The 13,222-nt window shown below is 49.1% G+C and overlaps 1 protein-coding gene across 1 annotated transcript; it reads right to left on the bottom strand.

Moving 5' to 3' along the window:
- Window positions 1-4,251: 4,251 nt before the first annotated feature.
- KLF10 (KLF transcription factor 10) lies at window positions 4,252-11,125 on the bottom strand. The gene is made up of 4 exons (XM_036120137.2): window positions 10,946-11,125; window positions 7,361-7,594; window positions 6,340-7,252; window positions 4,252-5,855 (listed from the first exon to the last, which is right to left on the bottom strand). Exons 1-4 carry the CDS (start codon window positions 10,979-10,981, stop codon window positions 5,596-5,598), a joined length of 1,443 nt encoding a protein of 480 aa, XP_035976030.1. The 5' UTR covers window positions 10,982-11,125; the 3' UTR covers window positions 4,252-5,595.
- Between the last annotated feature and the right edge of the window lie 2,097 nt (window positions 11,126-13,222).

Raw genomic sequence — 13,222 nt, 5'->3', positions numbered from 1 at the left:
TACTGTGCGTTGGCCTCCTCCAATCAGTTGAAGGCCTGACTACAACAAAAAAGACTGAGTAAGGAGGAATACTTGCTATCTGACTATCTCCGAGCTGGGGCATTAGTTTTTTCCAGTCTTCAAACTGAGAATGAAACATCAATCAGCTCTTCCCGAGTCTCGAGACTGCCTCCATTTGGACTGGAACTATACCATCAGCTCTCCCGGGTCTCCAGCTTGCCCACTGCAGATCTTGGGACTTGCCAGCCTCCGTAACCGCATGAAGCAACTCCTTATCATTAATCTGTTCATATAAATCTTATTGGTTCTCTTTCTCTGGAGAACCCTAATACACGAGGTCTTAAAATTTGACCGGTGCTCTTCCCCTACACCTTCTCTAGGGCACAGCTACCTGTGTAGAAAATTAGAGGCATTTCTATTTCAGAATCAACTCTAAGCCTTTTCCCAAACTGTTCTTAAGTTAGTCAGAAAAGTGCCAGAACTGGATTCACACACACACACACACACACACAAATGTGTGCACACACACAAAATCAGTGGGACATCTCTAGAAAAAAGGCTTCCCTTAAGGTGTCCCTTGACTTCATTTCCCAAAAGATTTCTCTTAACTCCAAGGTTTTGCTGACTGTCCAGTGCTCTCAATGAATGTCCCCATTTATGACCTTGCCTCATTCTGAGTATCCTCCAAAGAGAAAGGGTGGGGTGAGACCTGAGCCCTTCCAGGCTGAGGAATTAGACTCACAGAGAGGGCTTTGGTGAACCTTGCGTATGTGCATCTTTTTTTTTTTTTTTTTAAAGATTTTATTTATTTGCGAGAGAGAGAATGAGAGACAGAGAGCATGAGAGGGAGGAGGGTCAGAGGGAGAAGCAGACTCCCCGCTGAGCAGGGAGCCCGATGTGGGACTCGATCCCGGGACTCCAGGATCATGACCTGAGCCGAAGGCAGTCGCTTAACCAACTGAGCCACCCAGGCGCCCTTGCGTATGTACATCTTGATCAGACTTTTTCCCTGCCCAGTTAAAAATACAATGACAAGAACCTAAATTCCATGCAACTCTTTGAGAGCTTAGAAGGTGTAGTGAGTGGTCCCTCCAACACTAGCAGAGATTGATGGGAATAAGAAAAGGCAGTGTTCAGCTTTTCATCGCCTTTGTCTGTACCCTGCATGTCATTTAACAACTCCTTAATTGTTCTCACTCCCTAAAGTTGCACAGACCTCCTCTCAGTTCAGTTTTCAGTTTGACAAAATTTAGTGAGCCCCTGCTGTGTGTCAGGCACTGTTAGATGCTGGTGATAGAGCAGTGAGCAAGACTCACAGGGTCCTTGTCTTTGTGGAGTTTTACAGTCAAGGGGAAAAAGACATTAAGCAGTTTTGGCAAAGTGTAATTATTAGAGCAGAAATGTCAAAGTGAAAGGGCAGGGAAACATTTCCAGCAGAAGAAACAGCGTATGTGAAGGCTCAGATCTTGGACCTGGTGTGTTGAATAAGGTGGAAAGTGGTGCGAGGTCGGGAGAAGCGTAGCGGTGCGGGGTCTTCCAGCTCTGCTCAGTGCCTTCAGCAGCTGCGAGCCACCTAAGCAACTGAGCACTTGAAATGGGGTTAGTTCCAACCGAATGTGCTGTGCACATGTAATAGATACTGGATTTTGAAGATGAGTGCAAAAAAAGATACAGTATCTCATTAATATGTTTGTATTGATTCTATGTTGAAATGATAATACTTTGGGTATATTGGGTCAAATAAAAATATTAAAATTAATTTAAAAATTTTCTGATGTGCCTACCAGAAAATTTCAAATTACATATGTGGCTCACATTATATTGCTATTAGACGGGACTGTTCTAGATCGTGTTAAGAGACCTAGACTTGATCCTAAGAGCATTGGGAAGGTTTTGAAATGTCTTAAATGGGGAAGTGGCACGGTCAGGTTTGCATTTTTGGAAGACTCGCAAGGAGGCTGGATGGTGGGAGACAAGATGAGACCAGTTTGGGATACTTGCGGTTGTTTAAGTGAGAGAGGGTGGATTAGATGAGTGGTAGCGACGTGGATAGAGAAAACTTCCAAAAAGTCAAATTACTAACACCAAACAGCTCTCATTCCAGTGAGAAATGATAGGTTGAACCTCTGTGAAATGTCCATCTTTGTCAATTAAAAACGGTTGAATAGTGAGAGAACTAGCAAAGGCCAAAGTTGGAACAATTGATCACAAAATAAGTATTGTATTGTAACTCGAAGAATGAAATAAATATCCCTAATTCCATAGTGACATAAATAACTGAATACATAAGTAAATGGGGGAGAAGCAACAACTCTTTCCCCCAGAATTCCAATTAGTAAATAATGAAGGAAATAGGAAATTGCTATTGGCCTATCACAGTAATAACTGCCATAAGCAAGATCTATTTAAGCATACTGAGTGGGCAAAGGTATAAGCGGAAACAGGTTATTCGTCTTAAAGTATCTCTCTCCAACAGTTAATAATCATAAAGAGAAAAATAGGTTACAGTGGAAAACTTTGGACATCACCTAGCTAAGTGATCAGGGTTAGCATCACCAAGAATACAGATACCATGTATTTCTTGATATGACGCACTGAAGACATCACTCTGTGGTATCTTCCCAATTAACACATCATCTCAATCTAGTCACAAAAAAAAAACATCATGCAAACCCAAACTAAGGGTCATTCTACAAAATAACTGACAAGTACTATTCAAGAGAGACGAGAGAAGACAGAATGACCACAGATTGGAGAAAACTGGATAGGACAAGTAAACGTTTGAGATCCTGGATTAGGTAGGTCCTCTAATAGAAAAAAAGACATTGGTAGAAAAACTAGTGAAACCCAAACAAGTTCTATACTTTAGTTAATAGTATTGTACCAAGGTTAACTTATTAGCTTTGATAAATGTTCTATGACCAGGTAAGATGTTACAAGCGAAAGCTGGATAAAAGGTAAATGGGAACTCTAGTTTTGCAGCTCTAAGTCTAAAATTATCTAAAAAGAATTAAGTGTTAAAACAGCTTGAATATCAGCAATTTCATACAGTCCAACTTATGTCAGGGAGGAAACCACCAAAACTAGTGCTAAAGCTACACTAACACATTATCATTACACGCTCCAAATGTTCTTGTTTGGGGGAACTTTTGCATCAAGATCAGAGCCTGCATGAACATAAAACTCAAATATATTACTGTTAAAATTTGATTTACAAAATTTCTAAGGAAAAGTCTCCGATGCCAACTAGGACTGGGAATACAGCAATGGTGGCACATTTCCGCTGGCCATGCCATTACAAGGGGGTGGGTACTCGGTCAGCTACCTTCCTGTACTCCCACATCTGAAGACCTACCATCATGAGGAACTGCGTCAGGATGGCCCGGGGTTCCCAGCATAGAAGATGCAGAACAGCAAGGCCCCTCCCCAGCAGCTGTGTTGTACTTGGGTGGTGGTAAGTTTCCAAGAAATAAATAGCAACAGGTGCACAGATAACCCGGGATGCTTGTCTTATAACTGGTGCCAAGTGAGTACATTACATTGCCCCTTCCCATGGGTGTTCAACAGTAAGCCAGACTTCGTTCAGGTCAATGGTTAAGTTGGACACTGCAGATGTTCTCTCATGACAAGCAGTAGTTTCAGAGCCAACTAAAATAGCTATCTCCAGAATTATACTCAATACACCAAGTAGCATTTATAGTTCCTAGTTCCACTGACAAGTGACTAGCAAGTGTTTCTCCTCCCAGGTGTATTACCTTTCATGCAGCTTAAGTACCAGTATGTTTATTGCATTTAAGGTTTCACTTAATGGCCTGAGCTAATCTAACTTCTAGAGGTGAGTAATTTACGCTCTATTTAACAGGTCAGGCTCCTTTTCATTTGCTGCAGCAGTCTCATTGCTTGTAATTATTCACTGTGGTATGCCCTTTAACTTAATGCTACTTAAGGTTTTGCTGAGAGCCAAAGCTATACTTCAATTCCAAATCATCAAAATGTGAAAGAATGTTTAAAATGTGTTGGTTTCTTAGACTGGGCAGGCTTGCAAATTATCTCAATGAATATGTGGATACCAGGTCTCACTCTGTATACTCTCTATAAATTGATTCCTGTTAAGAATACACTCTTACAGTTCTAAATTTGAATGAAGCTCCTAGAGAAATTCAGACACTAAGTCTCTGGATAGTACCGTAAGTGATCGCTGTCATGGTTAGACTGAGGATGGTTTTCAACAAATGCAATCAACCAAGTAAATATACCAAAGGAAATTCTTTATTGTAAACAAGATATAAAGTACAACAAAAGAAATATTGTGCAAATTGTAAATCACAAAGTTTTTTTTATTAAAAGAAAATTCTTGTTTTCCAAGGGTCCAAGTTTTGATGTCAGAAATCAATACCCAAGAGAAAAATGTTAAATGGGAAGATAGTGCCATTTTTCACTATATATTTTAAACCATTTACTTTTGTTTTACCACTCTGTATATCATCCACTATACAACAGAATGTAACAGAAATACTGTTAACAAAAGTGAATGTTTTAACCAACTTCTACTCACCCAGTTCCACCTCCCCCCCCAAACCCCCCCCAAAACTCCTATAAATTAACAGGACAACATCTGTCCATGTGAATAAAGGTCACTAACTTTCTAATTCAATAAAGCACACATTACATCCTCATAATATAAGGGTACTTTACTGATGACATAAGCCATCTTTTTCAAGGAGTTATCTAAAATTCTTGGTATCCCTTCTTTACAATATATATTTTTATTTTCAAATTTCTTTTCTAAACAAAGTGCAATGTATCTTAGAGTCTACAGAAAACACATTGGTATACAATTTTCAAATCTACACAAGAAATTGCAGGCAAACTAAAGTTCAAAGCATAATAAAATGCCTAGATATAGTCATCTGTTAAACTTTCAAAACAGAAATGCAAAAAAACTGTAGCTATACTTCAAAGCAATTAAATTATTGAGGATTCCAATTCTTTGGGTCCTCTTTAGCAATATACAGCTGCTTAATTCCAAATGTTAGCAAGTATAAAAATGCTAGTTCTAGATATATTTAACAACTACATCCACGAAGTTGACTGGAAAGACTAGGAATAGTAAACAAGGTAACTAGGAAAAGATGCCAATATTCGTAATAATACAAATCGATTTTCCATCTCCATCTCTGTACCGTAATGTTTATTTCCAGTCTCTCTACTCTTGAAACCAGTGCTTTAGAAGAATCACACTGAAAAGTTGGTCTCAAGTATAAATGGTGAAAATGAAGTAATAAATTGTGCACACAAATTCAAAATCTGTGCTACCTGTGTTGACCTCATCTGAAACCTTCAAAAAATATTTAAAGGAATAAAAGCTTTCTCATCTCTCTTATGTGATAAGAAATGAATCCTGCCACTCTGTGACCTGCCTGTGGCCGCAGCACTTCTTGTCCTCTAACTCAGGCTGAGCCTCCTCCTCAGGCTGCAGGGCTTCTGCTCTCGGCCCACACTGGAGGGCCACAGACTTGCAGTGGAAGCATTTTTATATCACCGCTGGCTCCTGGCTGTGACCAAAGTTACTTCTGATTCTCACCTTCTGAGCGGTCACTGTGTGGGGGCAGGGGTTGGAGGTAAGGCAATGTCGTTTAACTTGCTCACTTCCATCTGCCAGTTTGGTAGCTTCTTGGCTGACAGATGGCGCCGGGCATGCTTGGTCAAATGGTCACTCCTCATGAATCGTCGGTCACACATGGGGCAAGCAAATTTCTTTTCCCCTGTGTGGGTTCGCCGGTGTCTGGACAGTTCATCAGAACGGGCAAACCTCCTTTCACAGCCTTTCCAGCTACAGCTAAAAGGCTTTTCTCCTGAGACAAAGAAATTCAGATCATCGTTACTATGCATTTACCAAATCACTGGAAATTACATATCTAATTATATCTAAAGATATACATGTTAAAATATCTTAAGAGAATCTTTTCAAAATAAAAGCTACTAAATGAATCAACTGTCAAGCGAATACGTATACTGCTCTATTTTCAACTTTCACTCTGTCGCATTTATAGGAATCTTCCTTTTATAAAAAGCCGAAAACAAAAAGGTTTTCTGACTTCAACTATGGTACAAAGGCTTTAGAGATACTTTACTAAAGTAACTACTCAGACACTTAATCATTTGAGAAATTAAGACAAAAACACCTTGATGAATCTTTTGCAGGAACTTGTACTGGTAATATCAGCCACTGAACTGGCTAATAGAGCAAGTTCTTCTGTAACATGCTTGGTTTGTATTTGTGATCATGGCCTAAAAATATTCATCTAAACTTCTAAGACACAAATAAATGGTTGGTACCTGTGTGTGTTCTCATGTGGGCCTTCAGATGAGAGCTTTTAAAGTATGTCTTGCCACATCCTGGATGGCTACAGATGTGACTTCTTATCCTGGAGGAGTCAATCTGAGGAGTGACTTTTGCTGCGGAAGGGGAAAACCCTGGAGCAGGGGCAATAGGAGAGAGTCTGGTGCCATTTGGGCTCACCACTGGAGGCTTTGGGTTCTGAACAACGGGCTGGGGTACGACAAACATGACAGCGCCTTTGGGCACCTGAGTGCCCATGAACACAACAGGCGGGCAGACAGCTGGTGGCTGACTGGGTGGAGTGCTAGGAACGACGGTTGTCACAACAGGGTTGTTTGCAGGGAGGGGAACCATCTGACAGATGACTGGCATAGGTGGCACTCCCCCTGTTGATACTGCAGGTGGAGAGACCAACACTGACTTCTGCTGTGGGGACACAGGGGCTGGCTGAGGTCTACAGATGACGGTTTCTGAGGAAGGCACAGAAAAGTCATAAAGTGCAGGACTTGCTTTCTCATCAACATCTGCCGCTGTGTTTCTCTCACACTTGGATCTGTTTGGTGACACAGCTGCGCAGGGTATGTTTTTTCTTGCAGCCTCAACATTTATGTGGGTTCTTCTTCGGAAAGAATTGTCCTGATAGTTGAGAATGCTGGCTGCTTTCACTGGGCAAGATCGGTGGTTACACAGCTGGGCATCAGCTGTATGACGGATCACACTTGTGGCCTGCGCCTTGGGGAGTTTGGGGCCAGGTACTGGGCTCTTATCTTCGTCTTTGAAAGGGGCAACGATGTGAGGCTTGGCAGTATCTGAGAATGATTTGAAGTGTCCAGTAGATGGCGCTGATGCCATCAAATTTGACACTTGAGAGGGTTCAAAGTCAGAAGGACTGTAAGGTGGAGTCAAACACTAGAAAAGAAAAATATACAGGAAACGGGCATGAGAACTTCAGTTCATTATGTAAATTTTAAAAAATTCTGTCATCTGCATTCTCATCTTAAAAACAATAATACTTACAAATGCTGGGATCGTATGAAAATCGGGTGTACCCGGGAGTAGATTCTCTTCCTCGGACATATCGGATACTGGAGTAACAGGTCTGTTTTCAATATATTTCTTAAAATCAGACTTCCAACTGCAGCTCATTGACATAAGTGCTTCTACAGCTTCAAAATCACTCTTTTCTGCAGTTTTGTTCCATGAATACACACTCTCTTTTGATCTTTCAGAAATCATTTCCATCCTTTCCTCCTAAAAAATCAAATGATTATAAGCACATTTTTGTCATACAAATAACACAGAGTAACACACAACTTTTTCTTTACAATTCGCACAACTTTCCAAGTTTCTGAAATAATTTTTCTCTCACTCCAACTAATGGTAATGGTAAAATCAATAAAATCCTCCTCATTCTTTCACACTTAGGGTTGAAGACTGATATCCTTGCAAGGGAGAAAGGAGCACCTTATCACCATTAAGGAGACCAAAGCTAAAAGAAAACAATGCATGTATGATTCAAAAAAGAGAAGAACTTGATTTAGAAATTTCATATTCTCTCCAGAATAGCCATTTGCAACTGGGGTCAGACAAAATAGCTAAGGGAATGCTCCACAAAAGTTCTTTTTTCGGGGCACCTGGGTGGCTCAGTCGTTAAGCGTCTGCCTTCCGCTCAGGTCATGATCCCAGGGTCCTGGGATTGAGCCCCGCATCGGGCTCCCTGCTCAGCAGGAGGCCTGCTTCTCCCTCTCTCGCTCCCCCTGCTTGTGTTCCCTCTCTCGCTGTGTCTCTGTCAAATAAATAAAATCTTTAAAAAAAAAAAAAAGTTCTTTTTTCAATACTACAGATGTGGCATGAGGACTTTTGAGATACCAGTTCCTAATAGGGAAAAAAAACCCCACAATTTTCTTAAAAAGGCAAAGTGTAGTGGACAGAGCTCTGGCCTGATGATATGGGTCTGACCTTTGGTAAGTCACTTTCGCTTTAGAATAAAATCAACAGCACAGAAATCCTCAGTGTCTCTTTAAAATTACTGCATTAAGTTATTTGAAATCTTTCATAGCTTGATTATCTCTGGTAAACAGAGATAAAGTGAAATATGTGAAAAAATCCCAAAGCTTTATTGAAACTTCAGGTTCTTCATGTTTGTGTTCCTTTTCACTAGATCTATTTAACACAGTGGTTTGCTATGCACAACTATGACCAGCTAATGCACCACTACTAAAAAATGGCCAATCATAAAATTTAATCTTCTACCCAGAATTTGCAAAAACCTGACTGTAATGAATCTGCAATAGTCCAATCGAACGTATTTTAATTTTTAAAATAACTGATGACAAGAATGACAGCACATGCTTGGCATTTATTTGTACAGCTCCATCAAGTGTTTAATGCTTCATATTAAAGTTCCTTACACTGCACTTTAAAAAAAAAATGGTACTACCCACGACCTCCCATTTTTCATTAATGTGATCCCACTCTTTCGGTCTAAACAGAGATCGTGTAAAAATACCTAAAAGCATTCTTTACGCTGCAAGGTATTATTCCCAATGCTTGTTTTAAAAAATGCATACACTCTTCGTGTTGAAATCCTTAGAAAAGGAACCCCTGCTCTTTATAAATTTCACTAATAACGCTATTGCATAATCGCGCGCCCCTTTATGTAAGCTGCAACGGACAACTCTTGTATGTGTAAAAGCCTCAAGACGCCAATGCAAAGAAAGAAAAAAAGAGAAAAGGCGGGCAAGCAGGGAAGGGGAGTGTGAGCTGGGAAGGGCAGGAAGAGAAGCGGGGAGGGGAGGAAAAGGAGTGGGGCGCGAGGCAGGAAAGGGAAGAGCGGGTGGAGGCGCGGGCGGGGGAGGCAGACGAGGGGCGGGGGCGGACGGCGGGGGAGATCCTAGCTGGCGAGGACAGACGGATGGGGCCGCCCTAACCTCAATGAGGCTCGCGGGTGAGTCACTGGGAACATTCCTCGCCGCTCGCACGTCCCCGCGCCCCTGCCCCCGCCATTGGCCAGCCTGCCCGGCGGCTCGGGCCCGGATTGGCTGGACCGCGAAGGGCGGGGGGCGCGGGGGAGGAGGGGGCGAGGCATGTGAACAAAGCGTGATCAGCGGCTGCTCCGGGCGGCGCAGGAAACGTGAACTGGGAATTGCCGCGCCGTCACCTTTCACCTACTTCCTGAGCCCGCGGGCCCCCGCCCTCGCGCCGGCCCGGGGGAGGGGCCGCGGGCACCGCCGCCAACCGCCCGGCAGTGCGCGCCCAAGCCCGCGGGGAGGGGCGGGGCCGCGGGCGCCGACTCCGGGAGCGCCCGCCCCTCCCCACTCCCGGAGAGCCGCCGTTCCCTTAGGAACCGACAGCGGGGCTGGGCCTCGCTGCCGCCCCTGGCGGAGGCCGGGGCTGGGTCACTCGGGGACGAGAAGCTCCCTGGGCGCACCCGCTCCCGGCCCACCCCCGGGCCTCCGCCTCAGCTGCCGGAGGAGGAGCCGGGTCCCCGCGGAAACCCGGCCCCCGCCCTCCTCCCGGCCGCAGCCCCCGGGGATCCGGCCGAGCCCTCGGCGCTTCCCGCCCACGCCGCCCGCGGGACCTCAGACCACCCCGTCTTTCCCGCAGACGCTGCGCCCCCTCCCCGCGGTTTCCGGCAGCTCCATCTCCGCCCGCCGAGTCTCCACAGGTTCCCAGACGTGCAGCCCCCACAAGCTCCGGCTCCAGACGCGCGGCCCCACGGCCCGCGGCTCCCGCCTCGACACGCGGCCCCCGCGTCTCGCGGCCCCGGCTCCCCCCGCCCACATCCCCCGCCCCGCTCTGCTGGCTCCTGCTTTCCACCCTCTCATCCCCAAGGCAGCTCCCTACCCCCCTCCCAGGGGGTCCTCAAAAGGCGGCCACTTGCTCCCGCGGGGAGTGGGAAGTCCGCTGCCGACGTCTGGGGGCGCACCTCCTCGTCCCCCCTGGGCGGTCCGGGGCCCACGTGCCACTCCTCCGCGCCCACGCCGGGCGCCCCCTCCCCCAGCCCCCGGCGGTCTGCTGAGCAGCCCCGGTACCACAAGCCTCCGCTCAGACCCCCGAGAGGGACAGCCCCCTCTCCTGTCCTGTGGACACCCCGCCCCTCAAATGCCAGTAAGCAGCTCCCTCCCGCCCGGGGTCGCATTCCTGATCCAGACGGCGGCATCTCTCCCGGGTGCCAGGTGCAGGGTAGTCCCCTTGTCACCCCCCCACACACACACACACACACTCCCCTTCCACACTTCCCCTGTCCTCGCTGCCAGGGCAGCAGCCCCTTCCTCACTCTAAGCGCCCCTACAGTCATCCTCCCCCTCACCTGCCTCAAGTGTCCCAGCGGAGCTGCCCCTTCCCCTCCCCATTACACCTTGAGCAAGACCCCTGTCCCTTCGTCTGTAGATCCCAATCCGCCTGTCCTGACCCACTCCATGACACACACGCCCTCACCAATGCCCAGTGTGCAGGCAGAAAGCCCCTTCCTCCCCCACGACTCCGCTGCAGCCCCGGTCCTCAGGCGCCGCTGATGTCAAGGGCTCAGGGTTGGTGCCCCGGCTGGCCCCTCAGACGCAGCGCGGAAGGGAAGGACAGGGGCATCCCCAGGTGACTTACCGCAGCCTGCTGGAGAGAAGCGCCGAAGTTGAGCATGGTTGGCTGCCTGGCCGCCGGCGGCGAGCTGACTGGCTGCTATGCCGCTTGGCTGCTTGGCCACAGACGGACGCCCGGAGACACTCGACGCCGCTCCCGCCGCCGCCGCGCTCCGCGCCGTCTGCCCCCTCCCCATTCAGGTAGCCTCTCCGCCTGCCCCGCGCCGCGGGCGGGGGTGGGGGCGGAGCCTGCGGCCGGCCAATCAGCGACAAAGGTGTGTGAGGCGCCGGCCAATGGGCTCCCGGGGCCACGCGTGATCAGCGGCTGCCCGGCAGCGTGAAGCTTGTGTCAGTGGAGCGTGTACACAATCCCCGGCAGCGTGTTCCCTCGACCCTGCCCGAGGGAACTCCCGCCGCCACCTGACTCAGTGACACCCCCCACCCCTCGCCCACCCTCCACCCTTCGCCCACCCTCCCCTGCCGTCCTCCGCCCCGGCCTAGGGGGCGGTGCCGCGGGCGGGGGCCTAGCCCGGAGGCGCGGCGGCGGCGCGCCCAGGCACTGCGGAGGGCCGACCCCACGTGGGAGGTGGGGAGGGATGCCCGCTCCGCCCCGTCCCCTCTGCTCTGGGCCCCATCTCGGCCCGCCGCGGGGTGGGCGGGACGCCGGGCAGCCGGGCGGGGGAGGCGGCGGCTGCTAGCCAAGGCGCCGGAGCCAAGAGATTTGCATTTGGAAGCGCCGTCCTCTTAGGCGTCTGGCAAGAAAGCAGAGCCCGCTGACCGACTGAGCTGCATTTCTCGAGCATTTGCTGGGTTTTGCCTCGCTGAGCTGTGGGGAGCACCGAGGCGGGGAGGGCAGGGAAGGGAACCCTGTCACTGAGCCGACACCTGCTCCTGCGCCCCCCGCCCACGCCCGGGCCACGGGCGCGGGCTCGCCCTCCCCTTCTGCGTTGCAGGCAGCAGTGCCCGCCCCTGCCCTCCCCGCCCATCCTTTCTCTAGGCCGCCGAGAGAAAGGTGTGGGGACTGCAGGAAGCCTTGGGAACTGGACCAATGGGGTGATGACGGGCTGTAAACCCGAGTTTTTATCCTTTTGTGGCGCCGACGCTTGGTTGCGGAATCGAGTTTTGAGCTCAATGTAAAGTTTAAATTGCAGTCTTTACAAGCTGTTTCAAAGGTGGGCCCCACCCCCACCTGGGCCTCCGGAAACGCCCTGCCTGGAAGCTGCTTGTGGGGAGGGGTCTCTTGGGGTCGCCGGGCGCCCGCCCCAGCGCGCCTGGGGATGGGGATGCTGCGGGGATGCCCACCTGGTCAAAGACACACCGCCCCCTCTAAAGCGCCACCCGCCCTCTTCTCCCCGACAACCCCACCTCCGACCCCCTGGGCTGGTCCGAGGAGAGCCAGGGCCTCAGATTTGGAGCGGGTGACTCTGCTTTCGTTCCCGATTTGCCCTCTTTTGGCCGTTGCGTGCCCGTTCACAGCAGCTGTTGTTGGGAGACTTGGGCAGTGATAACCCGGCTTAAAGCAAACTAGAGATTTTATCTCCTTTGGACAGGCTGAACACGTGGCAAAAAATCACTGCCCCTCCCTCAAGCTGTCTCACCTCTCCGTGTAACTGAAAGGTAATGCAAGTGACCTTTCTTTCCCAATAACCACAGAATGAGCATAGAAAGGGAATTATTTTAGAAACCGGCAAATCCATGAACATCTTCCAGTGATTCCTTCTGATATCTGAGGCCCAGGGTAGCCAACAACAGCAGTAATAATACAGCTGACCAGGGCTGGGGATTGAATGGCCTCCTGTCACTGCCTCTCCTGAATCAGCTGGAGGGGCGCCAGCTCAGCAGCCCAGGCAGCTCTTCCTATCTCCCCTCCACCCCATGCCTCCACTCTGTCTGCAGGGGTGTCCCTCTTCCTGTAGGCTTCCTTCCGCCTGGGCTGTCCCATCCTGTTGATCTGAGCCTGAGGGGTTGGAGCAGCTGGCTCCGGGCACCTGCTGCCGCAGTGGAAGCTCCACTCTGTGCCCAACCACCAGGCCAGCCTTCCTTCCTGTCAGGGAGCCGCCCCCTCCACAGGCCAGCCTTCCTTCCTGTCAGGGAGCCGCCCCCTCGGGTGGCCACAGCCAGCCAGCCCTCCAGGTCTGGACCCAGTCCCTTCTTCAGGAATGTGGGGCCTGCTGGCATGATGCCCCAGCACGCTGAGAAGCAGGGAGCATTCATGGCTTGTGGGAGTGATTCAAAACAGGAAAGAAAAGAGAAAAGGGGTAGGAGGAACAGTGTGGTGGTGGCACAATTCCTAGAGATTCAG

The sequence above is a fragment of the Halichoerus grypus genome, chromosome 5 (genome assembly GCF_964656455.1).
Source record: "Halichoerus grypus chromosome 5, mHalGry1.hap1.1, whole genome shotgun sequence".
Classification (NCBI taxonomy): Eukaryota; Metazoa; Chordata; class Mammalia; order Carnivora; family Phocidae; genus Halichoerus; species Halichoerus grypus.
This window is presented reverse-complemented; position numbering and strand designations above follow the sequence as displayed.